The 18,872-nt window shown below is 34.1% G+C and overlaps 1 protein-coding gene across 1 annotated transcript in view; it reads right to left on the bottom strand.

The window, feature by feature from the left end:
• Positions 1–895: 895 nt before the first annotated feature.
• LOC149807511 (perlucin-like protein) overlaps positions 896–18,872 on the bottom strand; it is a 414,808-nt gene continuing 396,831 nt past the window's right edge. Inside the window, exons 3-5 of the mRNA XM_089967343.1 lie at positions 7,451–7,550; positions 1,830–2,061; positions 896–1,058 (exon numbers count right to left, since the gene is read on the bottom strand). Coding sequence (XP_089823469.1) covers position 1,058; positions 1,830–2,061; positions 7,451–7,550 — 333 coding nt within the window. The 3' untranslated portion in view covers positions 896–1,057. The remainder of the gene's footprint in view (positions 1,059–1,829; positions 2,062–7,450; positions 7,551–18,872) is intronic.

The raw sequence follows: 18,872 nt of genomic DNA, 5'->3' as shown, positions 1-18,872 counted from the left end.
GCAAGAAATGACTTGGTTTCATGTTACATTTTACTTTGTTTGCAAATATGTAAAGCATACTCAGTTTTAATGACGTATCGTGAAATGTTGCCTTTATCAGTAGGGGGATTTGAAACTTTATGAAGTTTTGAACTGTTTCAGGTCGCTATTATGAGTTTAATTTAGTAGCATGTGTTTATAGATTTTAATTCCGTACTTGTTATTTGTTTTTTTTAGCTGTGTGCGTGCGGGTATATCAGGCTGTCGTTCTTGCCGTTTTTATGTCTCTCTGTATGGGGATGGAAACGCGTGCGACTTTCAAGGCCATGCAAGCACGTAAGTGCTGATATGTAAACTTGTGCGCATGGTGGATCCATGAAGGGTGTGTTTGGCCAATACAAGTGTGAGCTAACCCAATAATTCAGGAAACGTGAGGTTTGACTATGGAAAAGTGAATCAGGTAAAACTTTCTAGTTGACAAGGTTTACAAGTATTTAAACGAGTCATAGGTTGTTATGAATTGTATGTGCTGTACAAATGACTGAGTCATGAGTCATGTTTGATACAATTGTTATGTTTACTACAATTGATCATGTTTTGTTTCAATTGATTATGTTGTGTTTCAATTGAGTACATTTGAGTACAAATGAGTTGCATCTTTTTGCATTAGATTATATGAATATCACCTTTATTACACGAGATTATATGAATCATATCTTGGTTTTACTGCATCGCGTTTCCTCAAATTTTGAATATATGAATCACATTTGTTTCTCTATTTTTTAATGATAGTATGAATTTTTGTTTTTATCATAAGGTTTCATAAAGTCACAAATTCATTCACATATAACAAATGTATGTGTGAATAACTGAATGTGTCGTATGTTTAGAGCTTGAAAGAATCACTCTCTACATGTTAAAAAGAATATACATATATTTATTTTATTCATTTCATAAACTTCCATCTTTCACCACATTGTTTGTGTTGTCATTTACTCCAGACATCCATTCAGGTCACATCCTGTTACACAAGCTGTTGTAACCAGTTCCTTGGCGTCTGAGAATTTGATCACTTGGCTCTAAAAGTGAAAAACAGATTGTTAATTTCACAAAGTTTCAAGTTCGAAATGCTTTGACTTTTATGATTATACATTGACCTACCTTAGTGCTAAATACTCATCTAGTTTACTTAGAACTTGGAAAAGATACAAATTGAAGTATCGACACTGTTTGGTGAAAATCAACTGGAAGACATTAAATCGGATATGTAAACAACTCTTTGCCAAGGTATGTCTTCTTGTGATGATTCTTCATCTAGTTTTGAAATCTGAACTAAATACTTGTACAAACTGTATAACTGAGTTGAAAACTAGTAATAGTATTTAGTTCAATAAATTAAAATATACAACTTGGACAACATAAATGCATTCCAGTGGCTCCGGATAACCGTTGTTTAAAAGGAATAGTTCCTTACCTTCATGTCACCGGTTCTTCAGCACCAGACTATCAAATTATTTTACAATCCTTGGCAAACATTCTCGTATACGTTTGCCTTAATTAAGGTATTTATACCAAAGCGGCTGATATTTTCTTTGAATAATGCACGTGTTTATGTAATGAATATTTAGAGGTTTTCGTATACTTGCTCATGTCTAACACGTGCTGAAGATACGAAATGAATGAGATATAATATATAAATGAAGTGATGCAACGTCATGAAAGTCTTTTTACCAAAATTTACTAAACTGATACAAAAGAATCCTGAGCCAGCAATTAAACGATACTAAAAATTGATATGTGATACCAATTTAAACGTATTTGAAGTACTAATTATCTTTCTAGGGACTTACCAAAACTCACAGATGAAAAAACGATATCTATCACAGTTGTCATCATTTAGATTAAAGTCTAGCCAGTTGAATAGTGCTGCACAATCATCATTTCCATTACTCCACTCACTCGGCTGTCCAGGGCCCCATAGAGCAAATTCCATGGGTTCATTGTCAGGGGCCCATACCCAACTACCGTCAACAATAATGTCATTTCCAGCTGTCCAAAACTCTATTACAGGTTGTGTCCTATCTGAAATTATATATATATATATATATATATATATATATATATATATATATATATATATATATATATATATATATATATATATATATATATATATATATATATATATATATATATAACTATATATGTATGTATACAGTATCAAACACAAAATGTGTTCTCTGTGCAACGTTTCACTGTCGGACTCTAGTCCAGCATACCTATCCGACCTCACCCATGTGTACACACCAGCAAGATACTTACGCTCCTCTTCTGACAATCGTATACTCATTATTCACAATATGAAAACAAAGTCATATCGACAGCGTTCTTTTGCATACCAGGGCCCCACAACGTGGAATGAATGGCCCACTTAACCTAGACAGAAAGACACAGTGATCCCATTCAAGAGTGCTCTAAAAGCTCGCTTATTTCGACTGCAAGAACAAACTTAAAGACCTAATAATGTTTCCTACCTTAAATATTCTCAGCATGTTTTTTTATGTTTTCTAATTTCATGGTGTTTGTTTTTGTAATCATATCATTATATGTTTTTTTATTTTATAGGTGTTGTCTAATGTTGTAAAGTGCTTAGAGCTTCTAAAGATTAGGTGCTATACAAAGTCCTCATTATTATTATTGTTATCATTATTATCATTATGAATATATATGTATATGTATGTATGTATATTATGTGTAGATTATATATATGTATGTTATATATATTATATGTATATATATGCATGTATGTATGTTTCTTATATATATATTATATGTATATATGTATGTATGTATATTATTTATATTATATGTATATATGTAAGTATATTGTATGTATGTATGTATGTAAATATATTATATATATTATATGTATATATGCATGTATATATGTATGTATGTATGTATATTATACATATTATACGTATATATGTCTGTATCTATGTATGTATGTATGTATATTATATATATATGTTATATGTATGTATGTATGTATGTATGTATGTATGTATGTATGTGTGTGTATGTATGTATGTATATATTATATGTATGTATGTATGTATATTATATATATTATATGTATATATGTATGTATGCATATTATGTATGTGTGTATGTATGTATGTATATTTTATGTATATATGTATGAGCGGAGTCTCAGGGAATACAGAGCAAAGCAGGCGGCAGGGAAAGAAAGAATTAGACAAGCCGAGGAAAAAGAAAGAAATCGAGTTATCCAGATTCCAGGCAGAAGAAAGAGCCAGGGAGAGAGAACATACGTTAGCCAGGAAGAGACTAAGGATCGAAGCGGAATCTAGGAGGGGCGACAACTGAATGAACATTCAGGACCAACAAGCAAAATTGGATAGACGTTCAGATAAAAATGCCGATGTTTAACGACTGAGACGAAATCGTCGATAACTTTTTAATTCAGTTTGAAAAGTTAGCTTTAATCCGTCGTATACCCGAAGACCAGTGGGCCATTACTATCTATCCAAGTAGCTACCAAGGATGTCTATCATAATATGGCACCGACTGAAGTAGATGATTACGACGTTCTCAAGAAAGCGCTGTTAAGGCACTACGAGCTGTTGGCTCCACGTTTTCGCAAACTTTTCAGAGATTCGTCTAAGCGAACAACGGAGACCCACGCGCAATTTCATACCATCGTACGCGTGCTTTTCGATAAATGGATTAAAATGACAGGCACCGCGCTGACTTATGAAGGCATACGGGAAGGGATCTTAAAAGAACATGTCCTCAGTACGTATCGGAAAGACCTGATCGTATTTTTAGGGGAGCGTGATTTTGCGACGTTAGAAGATATTAGTGTGATGGCTGAGCGATATGAGAGTGCACACTCTCGTCCATCCACCTGGGGTGGCAGGGATCGATCCATCGTCACTGATTTTAGAAAAACTAACGGTTTGGCACCTCATAGGCGGAATGGTCAAAATGGTGGGAAGCTAGGGGTTGATAATCCCAGCCGTGATCAGTTCCGTGGCCCAGGAAAACCCCAAGGGATATTTAAGGGTACCCTTGGTAAGAAAGCTGAAGTTGTATGCTACGGCATAAAACAAACCTGGCCATATTGTCAAAGACTGCAGGAAATATCGTCCCACGATAAATGCAGTGACATTTGGCTTTAGTAGGTGTAAACCAGTAAAATGGTCGAATACAACAACATATACGGTAAATGGAGAGAACGCTACCATGCTGTATGACACCGACTGTAGTTATCCAGCTGATTATAAAGGTGAGACAGTGGAAGTCCAATTTGCTAATAGGATTAAAGATTCTCTCCAGGATGTCAACATCGAACTTGATTCTCCGTATGTGAAAGGACGAATTCAAGCAGCGTGCTTGTCAGGATTGACGCACGACGTACTTTTAGGATGTAGGTATGTGTTGCCACAGCCTAATCCTGTGACGTGTACACCTGTACACGTGGGTTCCGTAGAGACGCAGTCTATGAAAAGAAGACAGGGTCGAAGCCGCTGAACCTCTCGACTTCGCCCATAGACAATTTGCTACCTGGTGAATTAATGAGACTTCAAGAGGAAAATTCTACCCTTAACAGGATACGCGGGCATGCAAAGGATGAGTTCGTGCTGAAACGTGGTATCTTGTATCGAAGCAGAATTTCAAAATCACAACAATACTTGCAAGGGATACTTCCTAACTCCACCGAGTAAATTTCCAAATTAGGGCAGGTAATTATGTGATTTATTGTTTACTTACTGGAAGACTTGAAGGTAAAATAATGATGGACTCAGAGTTTAAAACGATTGTGAAGATCATGAGAATTTAAGGAAAACAATATGCACATGTTGAATGGAAGAGATACAATACATCTTTTAAAAGCTGTCTGCTAGCAGAAAACAGTCAAATAGTGGAATTACAATTCATGTACATCTCTATCAAAGACAATGGAAGGTTTGAGCCTATGAAAGATAAACAATCTGTACTATGTGACAGATGAGATAAGTCAGCTTACTTGAATATAAAGGAGTTTTAACGTGCAGGTCCTATGCATTTATGAGACCAAACTGTCCCAAAGCATCAATATTATATAACAAAATGGTACACACGATAAAACGTCATAACTGCAGTGCCGGGAATATACTAATACGATAATAAATTACAATGCACAACTCATAAAAATAGACAACATTCAACAATATTAAGTTGATTGAAACTACATTCAGCATTTAACAATATAAAGTTCATAAAAACTACATCACACAGATCTTAAAATTAACAAATACAAAAGTTAAGACTAAAACCTGGTCTACGAGATTGTGAACTGGACAAAATGTTAGGAAAATCACGCAGAAGCCATTTGAACTGCTTTTCAATTCATTCAAGAAAGGTATTTTAGAAATTCGCACAGCTGATCAATGGCTATGCATTTTTCCTGGACACAATCTGCATGCTGTTTAATTCAAAGTATTTATAATACCTTCAGTGTAAAGAATTGAGTCTAGATCAGCAATCCAAGACCTGAAAAACGAACTGGAATTGATCGACCCCTGGAGAAATTCCAATCATGACTTAAAGATTATACCTGGAGGCATACATCTCCTTTGAAACAAACTTGATTAGATTACTTGATGGTATCTGATTATATTTATATGAATACATCTAATGTACTTATCTTACCAGGTCATAGGAAAGATCATTTAGCTGTGGTTTTGGGTGCAGCTTTTTCAAAGTACCCAAGGAGGAAAGGATATTGGAAATTTAATGCTCAAATGTTGAGGGATAATAATTATATTGACTTGGTCAAAAAGTGCATAGTAAATGAATCAGTGAATGAATCATACATAGGGCGAAATAAAGAGGGTCACGTTTATCACGAATAATCCAAGTCCGACCATCTTCACTAACATGTTCGACAATAAATTTTATTCTGAATATATATTTGCTGTCATCAACAAGATTATTAACGATAGCAGATACTCCTTTGTCATCCATTGTGGAATCAATAAATATTCCATCGCCATCAATCTTAAATGTTGAAAACAACATGGGACGCACCATAGTTGATAAATTCGTTCTTTGATTGTTGATAAATTCGTTCGTTGCTTGTTTGATAAAATCATACAGTTGTAACTCAAATGGTATTTGCTTTCTGTCACCCGTAATCTGTCAAAATCGGATTTGGTGATGTGCTCTGGCTCAATCGCAGATAACCTTGTAAACTCATCTTGTGTTGCTCTAGTGATCTGATTTAATTTGTGACGAGATATAAATCTGTTCTAGATTTTGGTAATGTGATTTTGTTCCTGGCGAGATCTTGATATTTTTGTTGCATTAATCTAGCCTCGTCCTCTCGTCGCATGCTATATGATTACTGCTTTTAAAAATATACATAATAGTTTTTCTCTAAATAGGCTTTCATCTAATTAGAATTTTACTAATATTATAATGGTCAACCAAACATATAACAGTTGCAAGTGGCTGATGATGGGGTCTTCTACACCTTGTGAAAGAAAATGTCGCAGTGATTACTGTGCGATTCATTTACAAAGCGTTCGACTTGGAAGTGCCAGCCCAAAATCTTAAATGGTTTGTGGAGTTGGTGGTAAAGAAAAACACAATTATGTGTAGCTTGTGGTGGGAGAAAATATCGTTGAAAAGATACTTCGAGGTAACAAATGCTTCAGATTATGAAAAAATTAAAAATCAAGATTACATCGACCGTTATATTAAAAACAATAACATTGATCAAATTAGTAAATAATCTGTTGTACAAGTTAGTGAAGACTCGTCCGGCACCCTTTAGGTCGATTAACTCCCCCCATATTGCTTATATAAAATAAAAGTATTCACATTTTATCACACGAAAAAGCATCACAATGTGTCATATATAGTTGTGTTGCTGTTCGTTGGTCATTCCAACGGTTCCATGTAATCTTTTTAAATCATTTTTTTCACTCATGTCTGGCTGGCCCCTGGTCGGTTGACCCCCTCCTGCTGCTCGGTGTACTTTGTTGCGTATTAGTAGCCCACGTAGTCTGAACTATGAGCAACCTTTGATTTTTATTTTCCCAAGCGAGTACAACACGGATGATTGCTACATCGTTGTCGGCAAATGTTTTGTTGAGTTCAAAATGCAAATTAAGCTCAAGGGCTCAGAGGCGCCATTACACACAGATATATATATATATATATATATATATATATATATATATATATATATATATATATATATATATATACATATATATATATATATATATATATATATATATATATATATATATATATGTGTGTGTGTGTGTGTGTGTGTGTGTTAAAGTTCAATATTAACTACATACCATTTGTCTTATGATTACCAATAAGAAAATATATATGTGTGTGTGTGTGTGTGTGTGTGTGTGTGTGTTAAAGTTCAATATTAACTACATACCATTTGTCCTATACTGAGTACGCAGTTTAAGCCGAAGAAATTCAAGTTCATCTTCATTCTCGATCCTAACAAGACTAGCTCCGACGGCCTCGCAGTATAGCTGAAACGGGAATACAGAAAAATGGCACTGATCCAGACTCAATTTGAAGTTTGTATGTGTCTGTAAATGTGGCTCTGGTTTCTTGATCATCAGTTATAAAATTAATTTTTGTCTGCTCATTAGAAACTCACTCTCTTTATTCTACTTTTCGACAATGCAACCGTACCTTGAGTAATCAGTCAATAATGGGTGCATGAAACTACTCTTTTAAAAATACATATATATATATAGTTATTTTCGAACGAATGCCATCCCGGATCACAGCCAAGAGCTAAAAATTCATAATGCAATTTTTTAGACATTGCTAAGAACTGATGATTATTTTTTGCGTCATATGTTACTTTTGAATGACAAATTCAATGAAAACTGAATCGTAAATGCTGCACAACACTGAGACCGTGTGAGGTCCTTGAAATTAGATATATTTACACAAATATTAATATTGGTGATTATTCACTTTTACGTATAAATTTTGATTATAAAATAGTACTACATTCTTTTATTAAATGATTAATTATTTGATAACTGGAAGATCATGGGAATCAGCCGATGCTGAAAGCAAATGTACGATAGGAACGTCTGCTTATATTTCAGGCAAATACGATTTTAAACATTGCTGATGTGATGGATAAAACATCTCCTCGATCTCCATGAGGTCTCGTGATTGCATCACAGACACGAAACTGTGACAAATTTGACTTTGTGTCAAAGCTACTGGGTAAAAATAAACGCTAAATAGTGACAGATGTCGTTTACTCAGTCGGTTCAATTTTAGGCCTATGTAAATATAAATTTATCTAATGTGGTTAAGACTTGTATTGACACAATGATTACCAATAAGAAAATGTTTCACAACGACTGCTCTTACACATCGCTTGAATAATTAGCATCATCGTAAAATAATCTTTATTAGACTACATATAATGTTTCCTGAAAACACTAGCATTACAGTTTATATAGTAACTGCAAAAAATAAATGTCGCAGTATTGATACAAGTTGGTGACCGAGTTTGGATGCGGAAAAAATCAACCCTTGTCTAATTCCTATCTTAAAACTGTGAGCCCAATACAATACAATTATCCTTAAGAGGTTATTGTTTTGTGACAGTTTGTATTTTTTTTTTACGTTAATATTTCATTCATTATCGTCTGCTTCTATTTCGTCCCTTGAGAGATATGATACTTCTCTCGAGCTCATCTTAGTGTTGACAAATTGTCTGTTATCCGAGAACTGTAGCCCTGGACAATTGCATATATAAACGTGTGGCTAAAATACTGCTGCTTTATCACGAAGAGAATAATTTAAACGTATTTGGCGTGTCTCACCTGTTATAACGAGGATTGAAACGAAAATCAGCGACACCAACGTCATCTTGCCGAAGAACATGCACACACCTTCGCGTTGCAACTACAAACCCAATCACTGCATGCGCACTGTTTATATACAAAACCCCATTTATTAAATATTCATTTATGTAAATATGCAGATGACTTTGGAAGAAACGATGGTTTTCATTGGACATTGTGGTTTTTAAAAATAAGATTGATAATGAGACTTGTGCTACTAGAAATTTAGTATTATGTTATCTGACCGGCTGTGTATTTGCCTTAACCGCTGCTAATAATTCATTGTACATTTCATTTCAGCGCTGGTAATTACATTTTATTTTGTTTGATATTACAAATTTTAAAGTTTTTATTTGAACCGTAACTATGAATTCTTTGTACGTTTTTATTTTTTAAATATATAGGTTTTGAAATTAGAATTGAAATGAAAACATACAGTTAACACGCCATACCCATTTGTTACCGCTATCAGGTTTCGTGGTTTAGCAGTAAGATCGCATTATTTTACCTGCACGGCAGTATACTCCAACGCTGTATTATCGCGGGCTCTATATTATAGCGACAAAACGGGATTTTCCGATTAGTTTTGGAAACGCGCCGTCTAGCGGTTGTTTACAGATGTAAAGATGTACCCAATAAGGACGCAACAATCTTACAACACAATTTCCTCAAAAATGTCGACATTTGTTATAAGTCTACAATGAAAAAGAATGAACATCGCTTTTTTGTAATGTGCATTCGTTTACTTAAATCATCATATATAAAACTCCAGTAGAACATGCTATAGCTGCGTTGCCTTTGATTATGAAATATATTCAGTGTATCGTCTGATGTTTGATGATTATAGGTCATACACTGATGGTGACTTACATGTCCTTACAAGGTTTAATTTGTTATTTCATTTCATGGTAGCCAGTATGGACCAAAATTAACAAAACGTTGATTATGATCATACCTCTCGTACGTAAATAAGATCATAATAACAGTTATGCTTTCTTTAAATCAGTAATTGTTCAGTAATTATATTAATAATAGTTGTTATATTTTTACATTTCTTTGCCCACATTGCATTTAAAATTAATATAAAGTTAAATATGCTGTTGTATTTTCATAGATGGGTGGAACATGTGCTAGAAAAAAGTGATTAATATTATAAATGCCACTTGGTGATGCCATGTGGCAGCTGTGGCAATACAGGCCACAAAAAAGACTGTACTGTTAGACCAAGCAAAACCTATGCTAAATCAGTAGCCAATGAGATCATAGGGGAGGTCAGTGATGATGACAGTGATCCAGAGCCTTCCCCGGATAATGTAGAAGCCAATATGCCACTAACACAAACACCCATCACCTACAGTACAGATGCGAAGTCTATGGCAGAAGCACCAATAACAACACTCATCACTAACACACTCACAGCAAACAATACTGACACACCTACTACTGAAACAAACATGGAGGTACCCATGGAGATAGCGACACCAACCAAAGGAAAAAAGGGTGCAAAGCGCATACAGACCAGATCTCCAAAGAGCAAAACCTCCAAAACAAAGAGAACGATTTTCAAGCACGAAGCAAAGGAACAGTCCAAACTGGGAACTTCGACCGTGGCTGTCACCGAGACAGATACTAACACGGATGAAGACATGGAAACTCCCAGGACACAAGCAACGCCACAACGACGGAAGAAGAAGCAGGCAAAAAAAAAAAAACGGTAAAAATTACGATGAAGAGAAGCCCTGTGACCAAAGACACTCCTAAAACACAAAAAGCAAATCCTACCTGACGAAGATGATTCTAAGCGACATATTCCCTACCCTGGAAGGAAAGAAAGAGACAACACAAATTCAGACAACCCCAGACAGCAAACATTCGGAACCACCAGAGGGACCCGCCGACAATAACTTAACAGACCAGGCCCACAACACAGTCAACGATAGCACAACGGACCCGATACACCAAACAAACAACAACAACACCAACCATAAAGACGAGTAGGGAAACGAAAACAACCAACACACCCAAATGGACTCTAACACGCCAAATCTAAACTAACGAAACATATACATAATGCAAACACAACACAAATACCACTTTTATTACATTGTCACACTGTTCCCCCCATCTAAAATGAATACTACAAAAAGTATTATTAAAATACTATCAATCAACACAAATGGACTAAACGTCGAAAAGGCAAAGAAACTAATTGACATAACAAAAACTTTCGACATAATTTGCATTCATGAAATACATAACATAGAAAAGGTAATTACATACTATATAGAGGACAGACTAAATGCTGTCTTTATCATCCAAAAATACCCAGTATGCAGCAGATCAGGGTAGGAATACTTGTAAATGCAAAATATCTCAAATCAGACTGGAAAATACTATCAGCCCCATATTTTCTGAAGGGAAGACACATACACCTAGTACTAAACAAAATTCATATTGTAAATTACTATGTACCACCAATACAAAACTGCAAGATAGCCTTTATTCTTAATTTAATGGACTATCTAAAGGGCTTTACACAAGAAAACATAATAGCATGCGGTGATTTCAACTCAATCACTGCTAAAGGACATACGGTACTAATTATACGGAAGAACTGTGAACCAGTCTATAAATTGGCGAACAAATAATAGAGTATTTACGGGTTTGGTGGTCCATAATTGGTTAATAATGAAAGTTAAAATTTTAGTTAAAACATCTTTTGAGAGCTTATCCTATCTGTAATTTAAAAAAAAATTATAGACAAAATTCTATTGATGCAATTATAGTATTTTTACAGGCTTGACTTAGGAGTACTCAGTAATGAAAGTAGCACCTGATTCATTTGGTACAAATAGTTTTTAGTGCATACGAAATATCAGAACATATGCATATGTGTAACTTTTGCGGCAGTTTGGGTGGTAACCTGTAATTTGTGCAATTGAGATTTTCTGATGTTGATACCCTGTAAAGCTGATTTGTCTTATTTCTGTATACTTTGTGCAATTTTAATATTTACTTTTTCCTTACAGGTTTCCATTGCCCATATTATATGTCATATATAATTAGATTATACATATGATATCTGTGGATATAAAACCTTAGGAACATTGTCTAATATTCCAAAAAATGCCGGTTTTATTTGTTCAATTTCCTACCGTGAAACATTTTCAGGTTGTACATTTAAGTCCTGAAAGTAAATATTGTTTTTGTTTTGGTATGTTTGTTGTTCGTTTATATTTGTATTTTCCGTTTATATAGTTTTGTTGTATTGGGGTGAGGATGGTGGGTGGGGAGCTGCAATAATAAGTGGTGTCACTAAGGTAGTGACTAGTTTAACCCTATCCTAAACAGTTTATGTTCAGATTTATCTGTGCACAATGCACATGCAACAGTCAACAGTGTAGACTCAGATCTGTCAACTCATAATGTGTCGTCGGATTAGGGTCCATGCTGTTTGCTGGATGCCCTCGGGTGACCGAGTGGTCTCAGTCACTCGCCTTTACAAATCATTGATATCTCACCTCTATCATCGTGCGTTTGAGTCTCGGCGGTCATGTTAGGACTTTGACAGTAGCTTCCCGTCGATCTGTGGTCCTTACCATGGTTTTCCTGGATTCTTCAACCTCCAAGTATACTGGCCGCCATTTACAGACTATCATTTTCGTATGTGTTCATTTTTCTATAATTTCCTTGTAACCTCTGTGGCTTTGGTTTTTACAGTGTCCACATATGATGCCCAGCTTGTCAGCACGGAAACTTCCTGATCGGAGATAAAATTTGATTTAAAAATCTAACAAATTCGAAGTATTAATGATGATAATCAGTATTTTTTCCATATAAATCTGCTGAAGAGGTATCACATATGTGAAACTGGGCCTTGATAAGAAATACTTAATAAGGGCTGAAATTATACGTAGGATCAATGCACGATGCTGTGAATACACGCGAGAGAGAGAGAGAGAGAGAGAGAGAGAGAGACTTTTGATTTCGTCTTTACAATATGTATTACTTTTGAAAAGGTATATAAATTCAAAGCAATTAATGCACATAATCAAATGCTATATGTTTTCTTGTGTGTGTGTGTGTGTGTGAGTAGGGCGTGGATGCATGTCAGCATAACAGCACAATATTGGATGTACAATACCGATGTAGAGATAAACAACTGCATCATCATTCGGAGTTTTATTTGTAGATTACAAACCAATAACAAATGTGATGCATGACAATGGATAGATACTGATCAGCCTTTTCTGAAACTGGAAACATCTATCTCCCAAACAGATATACTTGCGTTGAAAACATATTCCAGTGGAATGTTCATTTTTAAATTGGATGTATTGTACCAATTGTCCTGTATGAGTGGTATGTGACACGGATAGACCACAAATCATTCTTTTCACCCAACAATCGATTCTCCATGTGTGAAAAATAGATTACATTCTTGAGCCACTCTAAGTAGAAGAGATCAACAGGTATTGTTCATGTTCTCTCTTGGTATGTTTCAAACTGTTTTGTTAATTTTTCTCAGATCACATAAATGTTTTTATGAAAATTTAGTGAAGTCTTTGCAAAGCAGCTAACCTTCTATCTTTAGAAGTGGGAGCAAATTAAGCGTTTTTGCCCTTGGAAAACGCAATGGATACAGCACGTTTCTTCTTGACATACCAATATCTTCCATGAATCAAAATAATAACATATATAAAACGTGCCTACCTTAAATAATTTTATCACATATTTTTCATTTAAAAGAGATGTTTTTATTGCAACTAAATTCACTGAAAACGTGTGAAATATTTGTCAAATAGTTTAACTAGGTACTTGATTTATTCACTTTTCTTCGGTATACAGTTCAAGCATTGAATTAGAAAGAGTTGTATTTACAGTGGGGCATTTTCTTCGTCTCCTTCCCAGGTAGGTTATGCAGCACTAATATTTTATTTTCATTTATATTTTTTTAAATGTTAAAATTTTCCTAATGGGGTGACATAGGGTGTCTGTCCTTTAATAAAATATACCAAGAATACAATGGAATATTTCCATCGTCTTTCCATCAATGGTCTTACAATCGATCAAACTCATTTCAAATATAAATTACAGATGTGGTTGTTTGTGCATATAACGTTAAACTTACCTAATAAACCAAAGTACAATTCCCATTATACATTCATTGTCATGTCTTAAGCATGCTATATATATATATATATATATATATATATATATATATATATATATATATATATATATATATATATATATATATATATATATATAAACATTTTCCGACAATCGATATTTGCCCTGAACATACCCTTGTTCAGCTCTAACGGAGACATATGCGATTATTGTCTCAAACATTGGACAAAACGGCGAAAACAAAGGCATGCCTATCAGTTGCATACTTCATTTGCTACGCCTTCTCGTTGAAAACAGTAGTTGTCAAGTCCATACCTCCTCAAAGAAAATTTTGCAAGAGAATTTCATACAGGTAACTATCGCAATATTCAAGCTACATGCACTGTTAGAAGTTTGTCTCGGCACGGCCACTCGGCATGTCAGTTGAAAATGTTTTGAATGTTTTGGGCGGAATTATGCACACGTTAACTCTGCGTATTGAATTTATGAAGCTCATATTATTGGCAAGCCATAAAAAGGATTAAATTACATATATGAAGATACATTTTATCCATAAATGTTTCTCATATCCGTGGAAAGATTTCAAAAAATGTAAGAAAAGAATTCCAGGCATGTGTAATTGAGGCTTGCTTTAAATACGTGAAATTCTTTAATTAATAAATGTTATACCCCTAATTTGCATATCTTACTTTTTTCTTCTTTAGATAAGTGAAATTAAATCAAACTAATTCACGTGTGTGAATATTAATTTAGTAATTGTTAAAAAAAGATACATTGCACAAATGTAAAATTCTTGTTTTAACAAATTGATAATCCTCATTCACGCATATGAAATTATGCAAGCACTCTAGAGATAGCAGGCGAAACAATTTTGGATTTCGTGATTCTTAATCCGTTGGTAAGATTTGTTTTTGATGTGAGACTGTTCTTAGTCTATGAAAGGCAAGAATTGTATACTTTGTTTATATAATGTTCTTAAATCACACGTTTTGCGGTTTCGACTTTGTGTTTGTGCCCCACTTTGTTACTTACTTGCACGCATTCTGAAACTTTCACGTTGCGTGTTGTAAACAATAGCAGATAGCAAGAGACAAGTTATGGAGAGTCCTGGGTGATCCAGTCAAAGAGTCCAAAGATGTAGGATTCTGAGGTCAATTTCAGACCTTAGCATATTGCTTTCATTCGATGCAAGTAACCTTGCACAGCATTTTAATATTTTTGAAGTGTTCTTCAACACAGTAACTGATCTTGCCTTTCTTCAAGTCATTACGTTGAAAAAATATATTCTTGACACATTGACATCGTTCATCAAGCATTTACTGAACAAGCAGTTTTTTTAGTGTGTTTTTGATAGCTTGAAGTCTAGAGTGTCAGCCTTGGTATCCAATGTTTAACCTTTGCATCTTAAAGTTCAGAATTTCTGAGCATTATATACAAGAAGAGATTGCATACGATTCCCATATCTATGCACAAAAACATATTGATAGGGTTGTCAGAGATGTTTGCCAACAGATCTAAGTAGATATCTAAGTCCGATATAACCAGATCCCATTAAGGCCTAATATGGACTCACCAACATTATAGTAAATTTTGTGAATTACCGAAAGGTCTATTCAAACAAGAACCAACTGAAAATCCTAGGCTGAAAAAATGTATAGAACCAAGCATTGTATCTCTAACAGATTATTAAGAGTCAATCAACTAATCGTAAAGAATAAAGATGATCTCATATCAGTATTCTGGACAATACAATCAATAATAGTAGGTAAAATGGAAAATGAGGAGGATGCTGGGTCCCAAATTAAGTCAGACCAAGATGTACATAATCTTGATACCTGGCTTGGAATTCGAGCTTCTGACAATCAGTAAAGATTAACTTTATTATTATATCCAATCTGGATTGGACAAGTTCCGGTTTTGTTTGCAATACTATCTAGGGTTCTGTAATGGACCTATATTATTTTTCATCTTCGTCTGTACATGTGTCGCTTATGTGCTAACATTGTCCAAGTGTAGTTACTTTTCTGGCTCAGAAAACAACAGGTTTATACACGACCACCCTCTACTCCATGTAAAGATAGGTATGTCAATGGAATAAATGTATCATCTATAAATATGTTTTGGACTACTGCAAGAAAATTTTGCTTTTTTTAAATAAAGGTTGAATTTGCCTAAACCGACATTTACGAAGATATCGTTTGGTGTGATAATTTCGAAAAAACAAATATCAACTGAATGCATGTAAATACATTTTTATCAATATATCTATTTATTTCCATATCATCAAAACTGTATTCGCTCAGCGTAATTTCATCAAATCTGAGAAAATAAAATTCCTTCATACCGTACAGTCTAATTGTTTATTATAGTAGACCCAATATAACAACAATTATCAGATAGGTGTGTAGATGTTATTTATTCTATATAATGTGTAAATATATTTTGATATCATTAAAATATTTTGTTAATGTGTATTTTTTCACTAATTCTGAAAAACTGATACTCGTACTAAGGTAAAACAAAAATGATTTCTATGGTGAAACCAGTCCAAATGTAAGCTACACACTATTTGTACACACACACACACACACACACACTATATATACATATATATATATATATATATATATATATATATATATATATATATATATATATATATATATATATATATATATATATATATATATATATATATATATATAATGGTATGGTATCCTGGTTTATTCAGCTGCTCAACGTTTATTACAAAAATGCAACCAATGTTATGTAATACACTAAGTTTACTTTTCTACCAATGCAACCAAATGGAATGTAATAAACTTAGCTTACATTTCTACCAATACAACCTAGACGTTATGTAATTCACCAAGTTTATTTGTATCACCAATGCAACCAAATAGTATGTAATACACTAAGTTTACTTTTCTACCAATGCATTCAAATGGAATGTAATACACTTATCTTACATTTCTACCAATACAACATAGACGTTATGTAATTCACCAAGTTTATTTGCATCACCAATGGATCCAAATAGTATGTAATACACTAAGTTTACTTTTCTACCAATGCAACCAAATATTATGTAATACACTACGTTTACTTTCTACTAATGCAACCAAATGTTATGTAGTGCACTAAGTTTACTTATCTACCAATATCACATAGACGTTATGTAATACTCTAAGTTTACTTTCCTACCAATACAACCTATACGTTATGAAATACACCGAGTGTATTTTTCTACCAATACAACCTAATGATATGTAATACTCTAAGTTTACTTTCCTACCAATACAACCTAATGATATGTAATACACTAAGTTTACCTTTGTACCAATACATATACGTTATGTAGTAAGCTAATTTTACTTTCTACAATCCATCCAAATGGAATGTAATACACTAAGTTTACTTTTCTAAGGATACAACCAAGACGTTGTGTAATACATTAAGTTTAATTGTCTACCAGTAAAACCTAGACGTTATGAAATTCACTAAGTTTATTTGTATCACCAATGCAGTCTATACATTATGTAATTCACGACGAGGGTCGAGCGCGGCCAAGCGGTCAAAATCACTGGCCTCTAGCGAATATTGCCATTTCATCTCTGTCAGCGTGCGTTAGAGTCTCTGGCTCGGCCAATTATTGGTATGTGCGAAAGTTTGTCAGTAGCTTCCCGTGGGTCGGTGGTTCTTACCGGAGTTTTCCCGGGTTCTTCCTCCACGAGTTATTATAGCCTATCATGCACAGAGAAATCGCGTTAAATCTAAAACAATAATAACAACAAGAACAACAATAATTTACTAAGTTTATCAAGTCATCAAATAATGTTGGCACAGACGATCCACTTAATATGCATAATGACGTTTACCTATCGCGATATCGTTATTTTATTTATGGACTGAATTAGATCGGTTGGTAAATTCCATATGTTCAGCATGTGTAATGCGCATGCGTATAACACGATCCATTTCACGTGCTTGCTGTATCAGAGGGAGTGAGCACGAAACCTGCAGTTTATTCGTGTCTCTATTTGGTTCCTGCCGCAAAGGCGGGCGAAAGATAGAAATAGTATATATCCACTGTAAGATGTATGTGCATCAGTGCAACCAATCGTGTGTACTCAACTGTGATTTTGTTTATAAGAAAAAGTTATAAAACTTATATTTTTCGTGGATTCTTTTCTCTCTTATGAAGATGTGTATTACCTTCCAAAATGAAACAACGTTGGCTTCTCATGAGATTTATATCTTCCTTTTAAAACTCAAAACATTAATTGGCTTGTGTGTTTATCTCTGTGCAACGACTCTGGGTATGAGATACCTTTCTTTCCAAATTAAATGGAGATATTTGTGATTGGTTGCTTATGGAGTTCCAGGTAATGAAATATATTGCAAATGATCACCTAGTCAATAATTACTAAAAATAATGCTAAGTTATTCACAAGACGCTCTTAAAGCATATGGGAAGTAAACTATTTCAAACAACATGTTAATTCATTCTGTTTATTTACCTTAGAGACATTTCTAGGAAACTGTGTGTAATCCTTTGTCGAAGAAGTCCAAATTTGGCATGTGATAATGAAAGTTACCTCACAGCAAAAATGCAAATAGTTTCTCTCAGTAGATGACTTTATATGTGAATCTTAGTAAGCACGGGGTATTCACAATAATCCTGATTAAATATAAAAACGGTAATATGATTAGGAGAACCACACATTTTTAATTATATTGTAAGCTTAAATTTTGTTCATATCTGTAATTTGTAGACAACATCTTTACATAGCTAACAAAATGCTTACTCTGCAAGAGTTCAAGGCCAGTTAAACTAGGTTT

Source organism: Sinohyriopsis cumingii, chromosome 1 (assembly GCF_028554795.1).
Source record: "Sinohyriopsis cumingii isolate HCF-2022 chromosome 1, ASM2855479v2, whole genome shotgun sequence".
Lineage (NCBI taxonomy): Eukaryota > Metazoa > Mollusca > Bivalvia > Unionida > Unionidae > Sinohyriopsis > Sinohyriopsis cumingii.
The sequence above is the reverse complement of the archived record's forward strand: the minus strand, read 5'-3'. Positions and strand labels throughout refer to the sequence as shown.